The 14,585-nt window shown below is 47.4% G+C and overlaps 2 protein-coding genes across 6 annotated transcripts in view; one reads left to right on the plus strand and one right to left on the minus strand.

Moving 5' to 3' along the window:
* The window catches only part of NASP (nuclear autoantigenic sperm protein), a 36,722-nt gene extending 29,306 nt beyond the window's left edge, over positions 1-7,416 (plus strand). The window contains exons 7-15 of one of the 2 annotated variants that reach the window (XM_066376165.1): positions 64-143; positions 1,719-1,804; positions 1,916-1,989; positions 2,606-2,794; positions 2,905-3,071; positions 3,752-3,808; positions 3,920-3,997; positions 4,590-4,718; positions 6,081-7,416. In XM_066376165.1, the coding sequence (XP_066232262.1) occupies positions 64-143; positions 1,719-1,804; positions 1,916-1,989; positions 2,606-2,794; positions 2,905-3,071; positions 3,752-3,808; positions 3,920-3,997; positions 4,590-4,718; positions 6,081-6,161 (941 nt within the window). In that variant the 3' untranslated portion in view covers positions 6,162-7,416. The remainder of the gene's footprint in view (positions 1-63; positions 144-1,718; positions 1,805-1,915; positions 1,990-2,605; positions 2,795-2,904; positions 3,072-3,751; positions 3,809-3,919; positions 3,998-4,589; positions 4,719-6,080) is intronic. The other variant, XM_066376164.1, reaches the window with a different exon arrangement.
* Positions 7,417-8,604: 1,188 nt separating this feature from the next.
* CCDC17 (coiled-coil domain containing 17) lies at positions 8,605-13,370 on the minus strand. 4 transcript variants are annotated; one of them, XM_066372153.1, is made up of 13 exons: positions 13,113-13,370; positions 12,954-13,028; positions 12,630-12,852; positions 12,399-12,528; positions 12,110-12,190; positions 11,898-12,016; positions 11,554-11,670; positions 10,948-11,096; positions 10,749-10,840; positions 10,072-10,275; positions 9,720-9,930; positions 9,542-9,652; positions 8,605-9,259 (listed from the first exon to the last, which is right to left on the minus strand). In XM_066372153.1, exons 1-13 carry the CDS (start codon positions 13,284-13,286, stop codon positions 9,155-9,157), a joined length of 1,791 nt encoding a protein of 596 aa, XP_066228250.1. In that variant the 5' UTR covers positions 13,287-13,370; the 3' UTR covers positions 8,605-9,154. The 4 variants fall into 4 exon arrangements, with proteins under 4 accessions (XP_066228250.1, XP_066228251.1, XP_066228252.1 ...); XM_066372154.1 differs by lacking the exon at positions 12,954-13,028; XM_066372155.1 differs by lacking the exon at positions 11,554-11,670.
* Between the last annotated feature and the right edge of the window lie 1,215 nt (positions 13,371-14,585).

Consider the following 14,585-nt stretch of genomic DNA (forward strand, 5'->3'; position numbering starts at 1 on the left):
TTGGAATCTGACTAGTCAGAAGATACCTTAGTATTCTCAATACTCAGGAATTTTTGCTTGCAGAAACTGAGGGCTCAGAAGAAGATGATAAAGAAAATGACAAGAATGAAGAAACACCAAATGATTCGGTTCTTGAAAACAAGGTAAATTATTATTTGTCCAGTGTCGTTACTTTCTTATTGTAGGACTGTGGTTTAATATTTTATACTGGTGTGATTATTACAGATAGCTGTTTGTTGGTTAGGGATTGGGAAACCTTTATTCATTCTTAGAATAGACAGGTCCATTTGATCCTAGGGGGTCCTCTCTATGACAACAGAGACCAACATCTCACTGTTAACTATCACTGAAAAAGAAACTTTTTTTTAGCAAGATTGGATCATGGAGGAGAGAAATGAGAAGCATCAATTCTTCATTGTGGCGCCTTATTCCTTTCTTTTTTCCTTCCTTTTTTTCTTTTAAGTGAGAAGCAGGAACCAGAGAGATTCCCACATGTGCCCCCATCAGGATTCACTTGGCAAACCCCCTACAGGGTGATGCCCTGCCCATCTGGAGCCACTGCTCTGTTGCTTGGCAACCGACCTAGCTTTAGCATCTGAGGCAAGGCCATGAAGCCATCCTCAGTGCCCAAGGCCAACTTGCTCCAACTGAGCTATGCCTATGGGAAGTCAAGAGAGAAGGGAGAGGGGAAGGGGTGGAGAAGCAGGTGGGCGCTTCTCCTGTGTGCCCTGACCAGGAATCGAACCGAAACATTTCCACACCAGGCTGACGCTCACAGTGGAGCCATTATGGCCAGGGCTGATTGCTTTCTCATATGTGCCTTGACAGAGTCTTTAGCCAAGCCAGCAACATGGGGTCATATATATGATCCCACACTCAAGCTGGCAACCTCAGGATTTTGAATCTGGGTCTTCAGCATCCCAGGCTATCTATCCACTGTGCTACTGCCTGGTCAGGCTGTAGTGTGGGGGTTTTGTTTGTTTGTTTATTCGTTTGTTTTTAGCGGAGGAGAGAGATGAGAAGCATCAGCTTATAGTTGTGACACTTTAGTTGTTCCATTCTTGGCTTTCTCATACATGCCTCCAGCTGAGCCAGTGACCTTGGGATCATGTTGATAATCCTGTGCTCAGGCCAGTGAACTCAGGGCTTCTACCCAGCCCTCAGCATCCCAGATTGACACTCAGTCCACTGTGACACCACACTGGTCAGGCTGAAAGCAGAAACTTTGTAGGGACTGTTCTGTAGGTTTTAAGGAGAAAGTCTGGATTTTGAATCTTCCCTCTTTTTTCTTTTTTAAGCCATACTAAATTATATATTTAGGTTTGCAGTTTAAAGATGCCTGTCTTGCCAGTCCAGGCTGTGGCTCAGTGGATAGAGCATTGGACTGGGATGCGGAAGACCCAGGTTCGAGACCTCGAGGTTGCCAGCTTGAGCGCGGGCTCATCTGGTTTGAGCAAAAGCTCACCAGCTTGAACCCAAGGTCGCTGGCTTGAGCGAGGGGTTACTCGGTCTGCTAAAGGCCCACGGTCAAGGCACATAAGAGAAAGCAATCAATGAACAACTAGGTGTTGGAATGAAAAACTAATGATGATGCTTCTCATCTCTTTCCGTTCCTGTCTGTCCCTATCTATCCCTCTCTCTGTCTCTGTTAAAAAAAAAAAAAAAAAGATACCTGTTTTGTACTTCTGCCTAATACCAATGATTTGGTTATACTTTAGTCTCTTCAAGAAAATGAAGAGGAGGAGATTGGAAATCTAGAGCTTGCCTGGGATATGCTGGATTTAGCAAAGATCATTTTTAAAAGGTAAAACTTGGTACTTCTAGGCTCCGGTTGGGAGCTTGGTGGTTGAAACTAGAAACCAGTTAGGATTAGACCAATGCTATTTAAGTTTCTTATCATTTTTCCTTCTTTTAGGCAAGAAACTAAAGAAGCTCAGCTTTATGCTGCACAAGCACATCTTAAACTTGGAGAAGTTAGTGTTGAATCTGGTAATACATTTTCCATTTTATTCTGTCTGTAATGTCCCCCCATCCACCTGGTCTTTTTTGGATTCCTTAAACTCAAGCTTGCTCATATATTATGGGCAGTTGGCTTTAAAGAGACAGTAGGTTTGGTTCTCTAGTCCCTAGAACAGTGAATAGTTTCTTCTAAAATACTCTTGACAGTCTTTAAAGTAATTTTGATATTTTTAATTTTTATTTTTTTAATTATGTTTTGCACGTACCAGAGAGAGGAACAGACAGGAAGGGAGAGAAATGAGAAGCGTCAACTTGTAGTTGCGGCACCTTAGTTGTTCATAGATTGCTTTCTCATATGTGCCTTGACTGGGGGGGTCTCACGCCAGGAACCATGGGGTCATGTTTATGATCCCATTGTTAAGCCAGAGACCTTGGGGTTTCAAACCTGGGTTGTCAACATCCCAGGCTGACGCTCTTTCTACTGCACCACCGCCTGCTCAGGCTTGATATTTTTAATAATCATGGCTAATGGAGCTATACTATAAAGATGAAATGGAAATTGGGGAGCATTCTCCCAGAATGGTCTAAACTTTAGAAGTGCTACAATATTAAATGCTGTTCATTTGCTTGCTGTTCTTTCTCTTAGAGAATTATGTCCAAGCTGTGGAGGAGTTCCAAGCTTGCCTAAACCTGCAAGAGCAGTACCTGGAAGCCCATGACCGTCTGCTTGCAGAGACCCACTACCAGCTGGGCTTGGCCTTTGGGTACAACTCTCAGTATGATGAGGCAGTGGCACAGTTCAGCAAATCTATTGAAGTCATTGAGAAGAGAATGGGTGAGTGAGCATCAGCTGTTTTACAATGATCTTGATGGATCCTACAATTGACAAATTAAAGTGGATTCTTTTGTGATAATTTACTGATCACTTCAGCTTGTTCTTTGTAGCTGTACTAAATGAGCAGATGAAGGAAGCTGAAGGATCACCTATTGAATATGAGAAAGAAATTGAGGAGCTGAAGGAACTATTACCTGAAATTAGAGAGAAGATAGAAGATGCAAAGGAGTCCCAGCGTAGTGGGAATGTAGCTGAATTGGCTCTGAAAGCAACTCTGGTTGGTTTGCTTTAAAAAGTTTTGATAATAGCATGTTCAATATCATTGAAGGCTGCATGGTATTAGTGTTCTGTTTGCTAGGAATCTTAGTTATCACTGGTTTCCAGAGATTTGGAGGTCAGGGGAACATGAGAACTCATTTGTTATTCAACTGAGGGTTTGACTTTTACTTTTGCTATTTCTATATGTGACCACAGGCATATTTAACTTTTCATTGCCTTAGAGTTGTTTCATCTGTAAAATGAGGATCAAATAATACCTGTATGTTAAGATATGTCTAATGGTGTAAGACAAATAGTATTTGTTTAACAATTGTAAACTATTTCCATGTCTGAGAACTCTTCTGTATAGATTAGTGGGGTGTATTGAAGGCTTTTAACCCCAGATCACCTGGGTCTGCCTTTGGTTACTAGGCTATCAGGGTATGATGATAGGCTGTGCAGGTGGTGATAGGATATGGAAGGTACAGTTTAATACCTATTCTCTTCATATGCCCTGGGTGGGCTGGCAGGTATTGGGCACGTATGGGTAGAGGGGGTAGATGATGTTGCCGCTGTATGAAGGCCACTAATATTTGAGGTCTTAATCCATTTCTTGGATGGTGGGATCCTGTTGTAGGACAATGGGTGGACCTGGTGGATTCTATCCTGGGGCCCACTGGGGTTTGTCATATTTCACAGGTAGAGAGCTCTACGTCAGGTTTCACTCCTAGTGGAGGAGGCTCTTCAGTCTCCATGGTGAGTATTCAGATATTTTTTTAATTTGTGTTTAGTCACTTAACATTAGTCCTTACTTTTTTTGTCTCATATTTAGCTGTACATTGCTAACATAGGCTTCCTCTTTGCCAGATTGCCAGTAGAAAGTCAACAGATGGTGCTTCCTCATCAAATTGTGTGACTGACATTTCCCACCTTGTCAGAAAGAAGGTAAACCTACATGTGGTCATTCTTTCTTCCTTTTTTTTCTTTTCTTCAAATACACAAGGAATGGTATTTGGTGCAAAGATGGTGAGGATTTGCAAGTAGAACTAGTTTTTAATTGCATACCTTTTGAAGCAAAACTCTCCTAGCCCAAGGGATATCAGGAAAGCTACTGAGGAAGGGGGGGGGGGGTCAGCTGGCCCGCCTTGGGATGCTAGCAGGTGTTCTAATAAACTCCTGTGAGTCTGCCCTTTGTCTTTGGTTGCAATAGTTTTCTCTTGTGGGAGAATCTGAACTCTGCTTTATTTCCTGATTCAAACGTACAGTAAGATTTCAAACTTGTGTTTTGTTTACTGTTCATATTACTCATCACCCCCAGCCACACTTCTATTAGAATTGGTATGCTGGGACAGACTAGTTTATTCTGCAGAGTGCTCATTGGCATCGCTCCTGTGGCTAGGGAAAAGACTCTAGGAGCTATGAACCCTATTCTGGATCTTAACGCTCTGGAGAGAGAGGGATGTTAAGAAAGTGTTTTACAGTTGTCTTTTTGTAAACATGAAGTGCATTTGTGAAGACTTCACAATTATATCTTTAGAGGAAACCAGAGGAAGAGAGCCCCCGGAAAGATGATGCAAAGAAAGCCAAACAAGAGCCAGAGGTGAATGGAGGCAGTGGGGATGCAGTCTCCAGTGGAAATGAAGTTTCAGAAAACATGGAGGAGGAGGTGGGCAGTTAAAGGAGGGCTTGGACTCTTTCCTCATTTCCCCTTGTTCTCAGGGCCTGGGGAAACCAGTTCTCCCAAGTGCATGTTTTCCATCTTGAGCCTGTTTGGATTGCTTGAGTGTAACCCTCATAAAAACGAGGTTATTCAGGAAACAGTTTGGTATGGAATATAGGATGTCTCACTGACCAATGGAAGCTATATATACTGCTCACAAAAATTAGGTGATATTTCAAAATGAATATGAAATGATAAACTTTTTTTTTTTAATGGGATGACAGATTTTTTTTTTTTTTTTTTTTTAATTAAGAACATCAGAAAAGCAAACTGACAGGTCAAAGAAAGTTGTTTGGTTATGCAAATGAGATGCAAAACTAACAGTTATTTTATTTCATTGGTGAAAATGTACTATATAAAAGGCTGAAAGTGGCCCTGGCTGGTTGGCTCAGCGGTAGAGCCTCGGCCTGGTGTGCAGGGGACCCGGGTTTGATTCCCGGCCAGGGCACATAGGAGAAGCGCCCATCTGCTTCTCCACTCCCCCCTCCTTCCTCTCTGTCTCTCTCTTCCCCTCCCGCAGCTGAGGCTCCATTGGAGCGGAGATGGCCCAGGCGCTGGGGATGGCTCCTTGGCCTCTGCCCCAGGCACTGGAGTGGCTCTGGTCGCGGCAGAGCGATGCCCCGGAGGGGCAGAGCGTCATACCCTGGTGGGCAGAGCGTTGCCCCTGGTGGGCCTGCCGGGTGGATCCTGGTCGGGCGCATACGGGAGTCTGTCTGACTGTCTCCCCGTTTCCTGCTTCAGAAAAATACAAAAAAATAAAAATTAAAAAAAAAAAAAAGGCTGAAAGTACTAGAGTATCTGCACGTTCCCTGATCCTCTCTTTTTTTTTAATATTTTATTTGATTTTTAGAGAGAGAGAGAGAGAAGGGGGAGGAGCAGGAAGCATCAACTCCCATATGTGCCTTGACCAGGCAAGCCCAAGGTCTCGAACCAGCAACCTCGGTGTTCCAGGTTGACGCTTTATCCCACTGCACCACCACAGGTCAGGCCCCTGATCCTCTCATTTTTGTGAGCAGTGTATATACTGCAGGCCCCACTCTAATGGATGTATGAGAAGACACTTAATTGGCAAGACTATTGGGTCACTTCTGCTTGTTCCTTTCCATGTAATATATGAACATTGGCTCTGCTAGTCCTATTAGAGAGTATTTAAGAAATTGGCTTTATACTTTGGTCATTGCCCTGTTAGTGTAGGGAACAAAGTGAGGTTTAGGGGACCTGTTTACTTCTGACTGAGGCCTACTCATTGTATAAGAAAATGGCTCAAACAAGGGTCACTTATGCCCAGGCTCCCTGTTTATCTTCCAGGCTGAGAATGAGGCTGAAAGCCGGGCAGCTGTGGAGGGGACAGTGGAGGCTGGAGCTACAGTTGAAAGCACTGCATGTTAAGAGGGAACAGAGTTTTCCTCCCAAGGGAAAGCGTTTTTGTATATAATGTATTTTTTCACTTTTGGGGGATTCTTTTTGTATAACTTCAATAAAGATTGTATGCAAAGGTTGAGGCTTTGATGTTTTTTTCTTAAATAATGGCTGAATCTATGCTTTGGAGCACTCCAGTTTTATATAGTGGCCAAAGGTACCCCCCCCCTTTTCTGTATTGATCTCTGTTGAAAGTTCTAATCCAGATACCTGTCTATTTAATGTGGAAGTGATCAAGTCAACTGTGGCTGCTGGCCCAATGGTGCTATATTTTTTTCCATTTTAAATACTTGACTGAACAAGCTGTCTTGCAAACTTTCAGTGGCGCTGTCCCTGATGGGGGCTACAAAAACAAGACTTGGTGAAGATTTTGCTCTTTGGTGCTGATACCGTGTGATGGATTCTGGGAAGTGATAACAGCCTTTAAGCCAGGCCTTAGGTGGTACCTGTATTTATTTCTCTACTCGCCAACTATAGGGCCATAATCCTGGGGGAATAAACTGAAGAAAACTTGGGGGAGTTTGATCCTTGAGCAAAGCTGGTGTGCTGATTATAGAGAACTGAGCTTTCTGGTGTGAAAGTGGATAAGGGGACTGTAATTGATACTTTGGGTGTGGTAGGAAAAATCTGGGGAGGCTGGCTGGTTGAGTTATTTTCTGTACAGAAAGTTTGAAATATATCAGTATTTGGAATTGTTACCCATCTTCAATTTTGACTTCTCAAATAAAGATGGTTAAAAAAAAATAAAAGCTCCTGGACTGGATTTGTGTTTAAAGATCTTAAAAGTGGGATGCTGGGGCTCTTGGAGCATTTCAGTGTGGGATGTGTGGTTGAAAGGCAGAAACTGGCCTGACTGGTGGTGACCTGCAACATTGAGGTTGACAGTCTGATCAGTCAGGGCATGAAGAAGAATCCATCAGTGCTCAACAAGAAGTGGAGCAATGAAGGAGTTGATGTTTCTCTCTCTCAAAAAGAAAGCAGGAACTGGCCCAGGAACTCTGGCTGCCCAGTCTAAGGGTCCTAGTGCTCAGGGATCTGTACTAATGCTATTATTACATTTGGGTGCTCACTGATATTCAAGGCACAGGGCTACTGTGAGACTGGCTGAGCTGCCTCTGACCTGACCCTGAGTTTAAGAACCTGCTATGGGCCTGACCTGTGGTGGCGCAGTGGATAAAGCGTAGACCTGGAAATGCTGAGGTTGCCGGTTCGAAACCCTGGGCTTGCCTGGTCAAGGCACATATGGGAGTTGATGCTTCCAGCTCCTCCCCCCTTCTTTCTCTCCTCTCAAAAAAAAAAAAAAAAAAAAAAGAACCTGCTATGCTCAGGGCATGGGTTGGCTCCAGATTGTAAACAGGACCTAACCTATATCACCTGAGGAGATTTAATATAGTAATTTGACACCCACAGTGCTATCTGACAGCATGGGGCAGACAGGTTACAGCATGCTGTTGGAACACCCACTGTTAAAGGCAGAGTTCTGATCTCCAGGTAAACCCCATTTTTTCAGTTTATATTTTATTCTCTAATAAAAGTAAATGTTGGGGCCTGACTGCTAAGCTGAGATTGCATTTTATTGCAAGTCCTAAGGATTGGGGTAGTATGGGGAGGCAGGCCAACATAATCAACACTTTACTCCCAGGACTTGGAGCCTCAGTTGACATGGGTCTGAGGCCAGTGCTAGATTTCAAATGTGACCTATACTCCTACTTTGGAGAAATATTTGGATTATTGGGGCCCTGCCCTTGAATATGTAAGTATATAAGGCTACAAGAACTTCTATTTATGGAGACCTTGAGAACCTGGAAGGGGATGTCCTGGGAAAACTTGGATTTGAATGAAATGTGATAAAACTGACTTAAAAAGAAAAGTGGCCATGATTTTATCAAGTTCTTTTAGCCGTGCCCCTTGGTAATGTTTCAGAGAACTTCTTGTATGCAGGGTGACAATGCAAATACCTAACCTGCTTAATCCACTTACTTTACAAAAGGGAAACGGGAAAAAAAAAAAAAGGAAACAGGTGTGAAAGGTCAAATACTTGCAGAAGGAGGTAAACCTGTGCTTGGAGCTCATATTTGGTGCTCGACTACTTTTTGCTTCTAGACCCTCCATCAGAACAGTAACAAAGCTGCAGATCTGGGAACAGGCCTCAGTCTAGGCCAGGGGTCCCAAAACTTTTTACACAGGGGGCCAGTTCACTGTCCCTCAGACCGTCGGAGGGCCGGACTATAAAAAAAAAAATGAACAAATCCCTATGCACACTGCACATATCTTATTTTAAAGTAAAAAACAACGGGAACAAATACAATATTTAAAATAAAGAACAAGTAAATTTAAATCAACAAACTGACCAGTATTTTTTTTTTTTTTTTTCATTTTTCTGAAGCTGGAAACAGGGAGAGACAGACAGACTCCCGCATGCGCCCGACCGGGATCCACCCGGCACGCCCACCAGGGGCGACGCTCTGCCCACCAGGTGGCGATGCTCTGCCCATCCTGGGCGTCGCCATGTTGCGACCAGAGCCACTCTAGCGCCTGAGGCAGAGGCCACAGAGCCAACCCCAGCGCCCGGGCCATCTTTGCTCCAATGGAGCCTTGGCTGCGGGAGGGGAAGAGAGAGACAGAGAGGAAAGCGCGGCGGAGGGGTGGAGAAGCAAATGGGCGCTTCTCCTGTGTGCCCTGGCCGGGAATCGAACCCGGGTCCTCCGCACGCTAGCTGACCAGTATTTCAATGGGAACTATGCTCCTCTCACTGACCACCAATGAAAGAGGTGTCCCTTCCGGAAATGCTGCGAGGGCCGGATAAATGGCCTCAGGGGGCCGCATGTGGCCCGCGGGCCGTAGTTTGGGGACCCCTGGTCTAGGCTCTTGTCCTGTATATGTTAAGGTATTCATACCACATTCTTCTGGAGTCAAAACCAGTAAAGGTAAGTCAAAGCTGGTGCAGGTCGAAACCCTCATCTCTACCCTTGACTGCTGCCAAGGGGCTCTTCTGCAGGAGGAGGGGGATGAACAAAGTCAGCTGTTGGGGCAAGGGAGCTGGCTTCCACCAAAGATGAACTAGACACCTGTGGAACAGGGAGAAGGTACATCTTGAGCAGAATATTTATGCAGAGGTTAACAGCACGGGTTCTGGAGTTAGACTGGACTACCTTAGAATCTTACTGTGAACCACGTTAGCCCCACTGTGCTCTGGTTTTATTATCTGTTTACATAGTACTAAAGGATGTGTGAGGGTCACAATCCACAGAAAGCGTTTGGTAGTGGCTTGGTATATCGTGGTCAAAAAAGGCTGTCTTTTACCACATCAGGTACTCCTTTGGTATCCCTAGCCCTAGTTGAGCCCTCACCGGAGACGGGTACTGGTACTCATGGGCACTTGCTGGATTGACCTCTGCCAGTGTCTGGACAATTGCATCTCTTGCATTCACCAGCCGCAGGAAGAGCTCAGCCTGACCTACCTGGGGAGATGAAATGATACTGTATCTGTACCTTCCACTTGACCTGGTCCCCATTTTCCACACTTACCTGGGGAATTCCATTCAGCTGCCCAAGGCTAAGGCTGGGGTCCAGAGGAAGGGCCCGAAGTGGGAGACGCCAACGGCCACTTAGTACCCTCTGATCCCGGTCAAAGAGTACCAGTGAAGCCCAGGCCTTTGGTTGTGGTGCCCTAGCCCCTGCCAGCCCCTGCCAGGCTTGTAGTTCACAGACCAAGGATACTGATGGTGAGGGTGGTAGTCTAAAGCAATGAAAAAGATGTCAGAAACCAGAACTGACTCTAGTCCTTTAATAGAAATTGACCCTGAGAGCCAGTGGCCACGTATACAGATGAGAAAACTTATGGCAAGAGGCACCAAAGTCATAATTCCCACCTACTGACCTGGGTACAGGCTGTCTGCTGGCAAGGATGGCACAGTTACCCATGGGCCCAGGAGCTGGAGGAGGAGGCAAACAAAGGGCTGGCGGCAAAGCTGTGGTCCCACCTGTATCCTGTCCATCTCGGGCCAAGCCAGTCATTAGTTGCACCCAAATCCAAGAAGCCTCAAGGCCCCGCAGGAAGTCATAGAAAATGACCAGGCCAGCCCTGGGAACACAGTTCTCAGTGAACCTCTAAATTCTCTCCTCACCACTTTCCCCCAACCCCCAGTCAGTTCCCCAACAGTTGGATCTCCTACCCCTACCCCAAGAGAAAGGATCAGACTAACAGACACACAGGAGAGAGATGAGAAGCATCAACTCAAGTTGTGGCACTTTAACTGTTCACTGATTGCTTTCTCATATGTGCCTTGACCAGGGGGCTGTAGCTGAGCCAGTAACTCCTTGCTCAAGTCAGAGACCTTGGGCTCAAGCCAGCGACCTTGGACTTCAGGCCAGTGACCATGGACTCATGTCTATGATCCCACACTCAAGCTGTCAACCTCAGGGTTTTGAACCTTGGTCCTTAGCATCCCAGGCTGACCTCTATGCACTGTGCCACTGCCTGGTCAGGCACCTAGTTGGATCTTAATCAGCAGTGTTGAGCAAGTCAGAGAGGATATCAAAGGAAGCAGGCCTCACCCGGGGTCGTAGGGTGCAGGGCCCAGAACATCAGTTGTGGGCAGGACAAAGTGTGGATCCAGGCCCAGGTTCCTGGTCATGGCTCTGGGAAGCTGCAGCCATGGGAAAGAGTTTTGTCCTTTAGAAAGCTTCCTAGGTAGCTATGCTCTGTAAACTACACAGAGTAGAGCTGCCCTCACCCCAGCCCCTGGGTCCTCACAGTATTTTCTGTGCCACTCAAGAATAGGTTGCTTGTGGAGTGTGGTAGTGGTGGCAGTGGGGGAGCCACTGGCGGTGGGAGACGTGGTAGATCTTCTCTCCTTCTCAGGCTTAGGCTGGGATTGACCACAAATTGTAGCTCCCTGGACCCTAGGTTCAGAGAAAGCATAGGGCATCTCTGAGCAGGACACAGCAAGTAACTGGGCCAAGATACCCCTCCCTACCCTGAGTCAAACCGCCACACAGGGACACCTGGAGATGCGCATGGACACACACAGGGCACAAACACCAGTGTCATTCCTTGTGCATGGTCTCTCTAACCCAGCGGTTCTCAACCTGTGGGTCGCAACCCCAGTGGGGTCGCCTAAAGCCATCGGAAAATACATAATGCATATCAGGTATTTACATTCCAAATCATAACTGTAGCAAAATTACAGTTATGAAGTAGCCACCAAAATTATTTTTTGGTTTGGGGTCACCGCAACATGAGGAACTGTATTGCAGGGTCACGGCATTAGAAAGGTTGAGAACCACTGCTCTAACCCCTCCCTCTAAGTCCAACCTTCTGGGGAGGGCTAGGTGGAGTGGGGTTGGGGTGTTCACTGACCCCAGGGTGCCAAGCCTGCACCCCTCTGCATCTGCAAAGCCATGATTTCAGCCTCCAGGTGCCGGTTTTCAGTTTCCACAGCTAGAAGCTCCCGGGATGTAGAATCTGCCTGCCTTCCTGTGATGAACAAGTCTGACCTGTTACCTTTGACATCTGCTGTCCAGCTTGGTCGGCTCTGACTTCGGACAGGGTGGACTTGTTAGCTAACTTTCTAGTCAAAGACTTCGGGTCTTTTGCTAAGGTGGCTCCCATTCCAATTATGCCCTCCCTCACAGCCCTTTTCTCCTTCCAAGACTACAACCACCGCTTCCAAGAGGCCCTCCTGGCTGGCCCCTCCTGTTCACCTCTGCGTGTCCGCGACCGCTGAAGCTCCAGAGACGACGCCTCCATTTGCAACTGCCATATCCGACCCAGGACGCCGGGGTCCCGGCCCCCACCTCGAATGTAGGCTTCACGCAGGGCCCTAGGCAGTGGAGGACAAGAAGGCAACAAACAGCCTCTTCTCAGGACTGGTTGGTGCTTGGCCGCGTGCCTGACCCCGACCCCCGCACCTCACCTGATCTCAGCAGCCAGAGTCCCTGCGTTGGACTGTAGTACCGGATAACCGAGGTCGGCCTCTCGCAAGTTCAGCCCGGTTCTGGAGTCGGCGGGGAGACCAACGCGGAGACACTGTCACATCTGCGGCCTCCTGCCCATTCGTCCCTTCCCGAACTCACACACCGCCTTTCAGCGGCTTCCGCACCGACGCCTTGTACGCGGCCCGCCCCTCCCGGGCTATCACGACCCCGGCCCTACGCGCCAGCGGGCGCTGTGGGGCTCCGGGATCCCGCTCTCCGGGGCCTCACCGCGGCTCTGACTGTAGCTGCTGAATGCGGGTTTCTAACACCTCTAGAGCTCCCCTCGTTCTCCCAGCCTCGGCCCGGAGTTCTCGAAGCTCCCGCTCCAGAACCAAACCTTGGAGGTGCCGGTTCAGTTCTGAGTAAGGGATCAAGTGAGAATGGATTCGAGCAACCTCAGACCAAATGGCGAGTCCCTAGTTCCCCTCTCTCCCCTTCATACCCTCCCGTTTCCCTTACCTTCGCCACATAGTTCCAGGGCCCGGCTCTGTGCCTCCGTCTCCACCAGGCGCCTTGCATGAGTCCGGCGCAGCGCCCGCAGCCGCTCGCCAGGGCTCCTAGCAGTCTCGGAGGTGGGGCCCTGGGTCGGAACCTCTGAACGTTCCCTTGGCACCGCTGACCCTCTGGGAATAGCTGTTACCCAGGGTTGCATTTCCTGCAGGTACAGCCGCAGCCCCTGCACCTAGAGATAACAGTAACCCGCGATCTCCGTGTAGGAGTACTCTGACCCATGCGTGATCTATATAGGTTTGGCGAGGATGCTCAGTTTCGAGCCCGTAATACCTCCTCGGTTAGTCTCCTTAGAGCCGATTTGCTCGCCTCCTGGTCTGGGAAGCCTTGTTGTTCTTGTGACACAACCTGGATACAGTGTGTGTGGTATGAGGAATCCTGAGGGTCAGGGTGGCCTAAATACCCACCCATTGCCATGGAAGAGGCCCTTACCGTGGAGCCTTGTGGTTCTGTGGCTTTTGAAGGCTGTATTCCAAGTGTCACCTTTCGGGTCAAACGGCCAATACAGAAGCGCTGAGTGTGAGTGGCCAACAGGGCCCAGGAGCGGAAAACCATGTCACAGGACCCACAGGGCAGGAGCCCTGGCTCCCCTGAATGGGAGGCCATGAGATAGGATCCTTTCCCTGTCACCAAGCCAAGACCTGCCTAAGACAGGACAGAGAGCAGGGCAAAGGGAGAGGAAGAACAGAAAGCCAGAGGTAGAGAGGAAAGGTGTGCGGTCTACAGTCTTGTTTGTTTGGGAAGGAGCCTTAGCTTCCTGGGCAGCAACTACAGGCCCGGGCAGGTCTGCAGAATGGGTGTCGAAGGCTTGGTCACCCTTGGGCGGTGGCCCTGGCTTGAAAAATGTCACAAAGTCTGCTCCACCTCATTATATGAGATGGGCAAGTCTCTAATACAATACTACACCTTGGATTCTCTGGCTATATTAATAAAGGATAACAAACATTTGCCCCCTCAACTAGAGGGACCCATGTAATACTCCATTATTGGTCTTTTAATAGCCTCTGGCAGGTGTCATCTTGTTCATTCTTTTTCTTTTACTGATATTTGAGAGAGGGAGGGAGAGAGAAACATCAATTTGTTCCTGTATGTGCCAACTGAACAAGCAACTTGGCGCATTGGAACAATGTTCTATCCAATCAATCTATCCAGCCTGGGTCCTTCTTGTTCATTCTTGTTTTGGCCAAGTTAGTGACTTTCTCCATTACTGGACGACATGGTCGAGTAGGCAGTCTGCCTTTATGAGCATTCTGCCAGAAAACTATGGCTTTTACTTTTTTTCTTCTGCAAAAGAGCTTTGTTTCCACTTGGTCCAATGCATGGGAGAAAGCTCCAGGGTGGTTAAAAGATTGCCTAATGACTGCAGGGAAGGGCTCAGGCAAAAGCCTGACACAGGGGCGATGGGTGTCTCACAAAGGTCCCATGGCTCTAAAGTCATGTTTGAGAGTGAGCCTCAAGACATACTTGCCCAACACAGCCTAGGGGCCAGCTACCTGCAGTGGCTAATCTGGTGGTTGTCTACCTCCTCGATGAATGTCACTTCATCTACATCAATGGTTCTCAACCTTTCTAATGCCGTGACCCCGCAATACAGTTCCTCATGTTGTGATGACCCCAAACCAAAAAATAATTTTGGTGGCTACTTCATAACTGTAATTTTGCTAGTTAGGATTCGGAATGTAAATACCTGATATGCATCATGTATTTTCCGATGGCTTTAGGCGACCCCGCTGGGGTCGCGACCCACAGGTTGAGAACCGCTGATCTACATGGTTCTCCAAGAAGTTAAGAAATGGGGCGCTGCCCTGGCCAATAGCTTGATTGGTTAGACTGTTGTACCAATATGACAAGGTTGTCGGTTTTGGGGGTTTTTAAATTTTTAAAAAATACTTTATTGACTTTTAG

Source organism: Saccopteryx leptura, chromosome 3 (assembly GCF_036850995.1).
Source record: "Saccopteryx leptura isolate mSacLep1 chromosome 3, mSacLep1_pri_phased_curated, whole genome shotgun sequence".
In the NCBI taxonomy this organism is placed as follows: domain Eukaryota; kingdom Metazoa; phylum Chordata; class Mammalia; order Chiroptera; family Emballonuridae; genus Saccopteryx; species Saccopteryx leptura.

What these genes read in the sequence shown, in the direction of transcription:
- CCDC17 (XM_066372152.1), bottom strand. Translation starts at nt 13,286, where the DNA reads ATGGCCTCCCATTCAGGGGAGCCAGGGCTCCTGCCCTGTGGGTCCTGT. An exon ending in CAGCTACAGTCAGAGCCGCG is followed by an intron (nt 12,191 to 12,398) that starts GTGAGGCCCCGG and finishes CGCCGACTCCAG; the next exon opens with AACCGGGCTGAACTTGCGAG. An exon ending in TGAGTGGCACAGAAAATACT is followed by an intron (nt 10,841 to 10,947) that starts GTGAGGACCCAG and finishes CCATGGCTGCAG; the next exon opens with CTTCCCAGAGCCATGACCAG.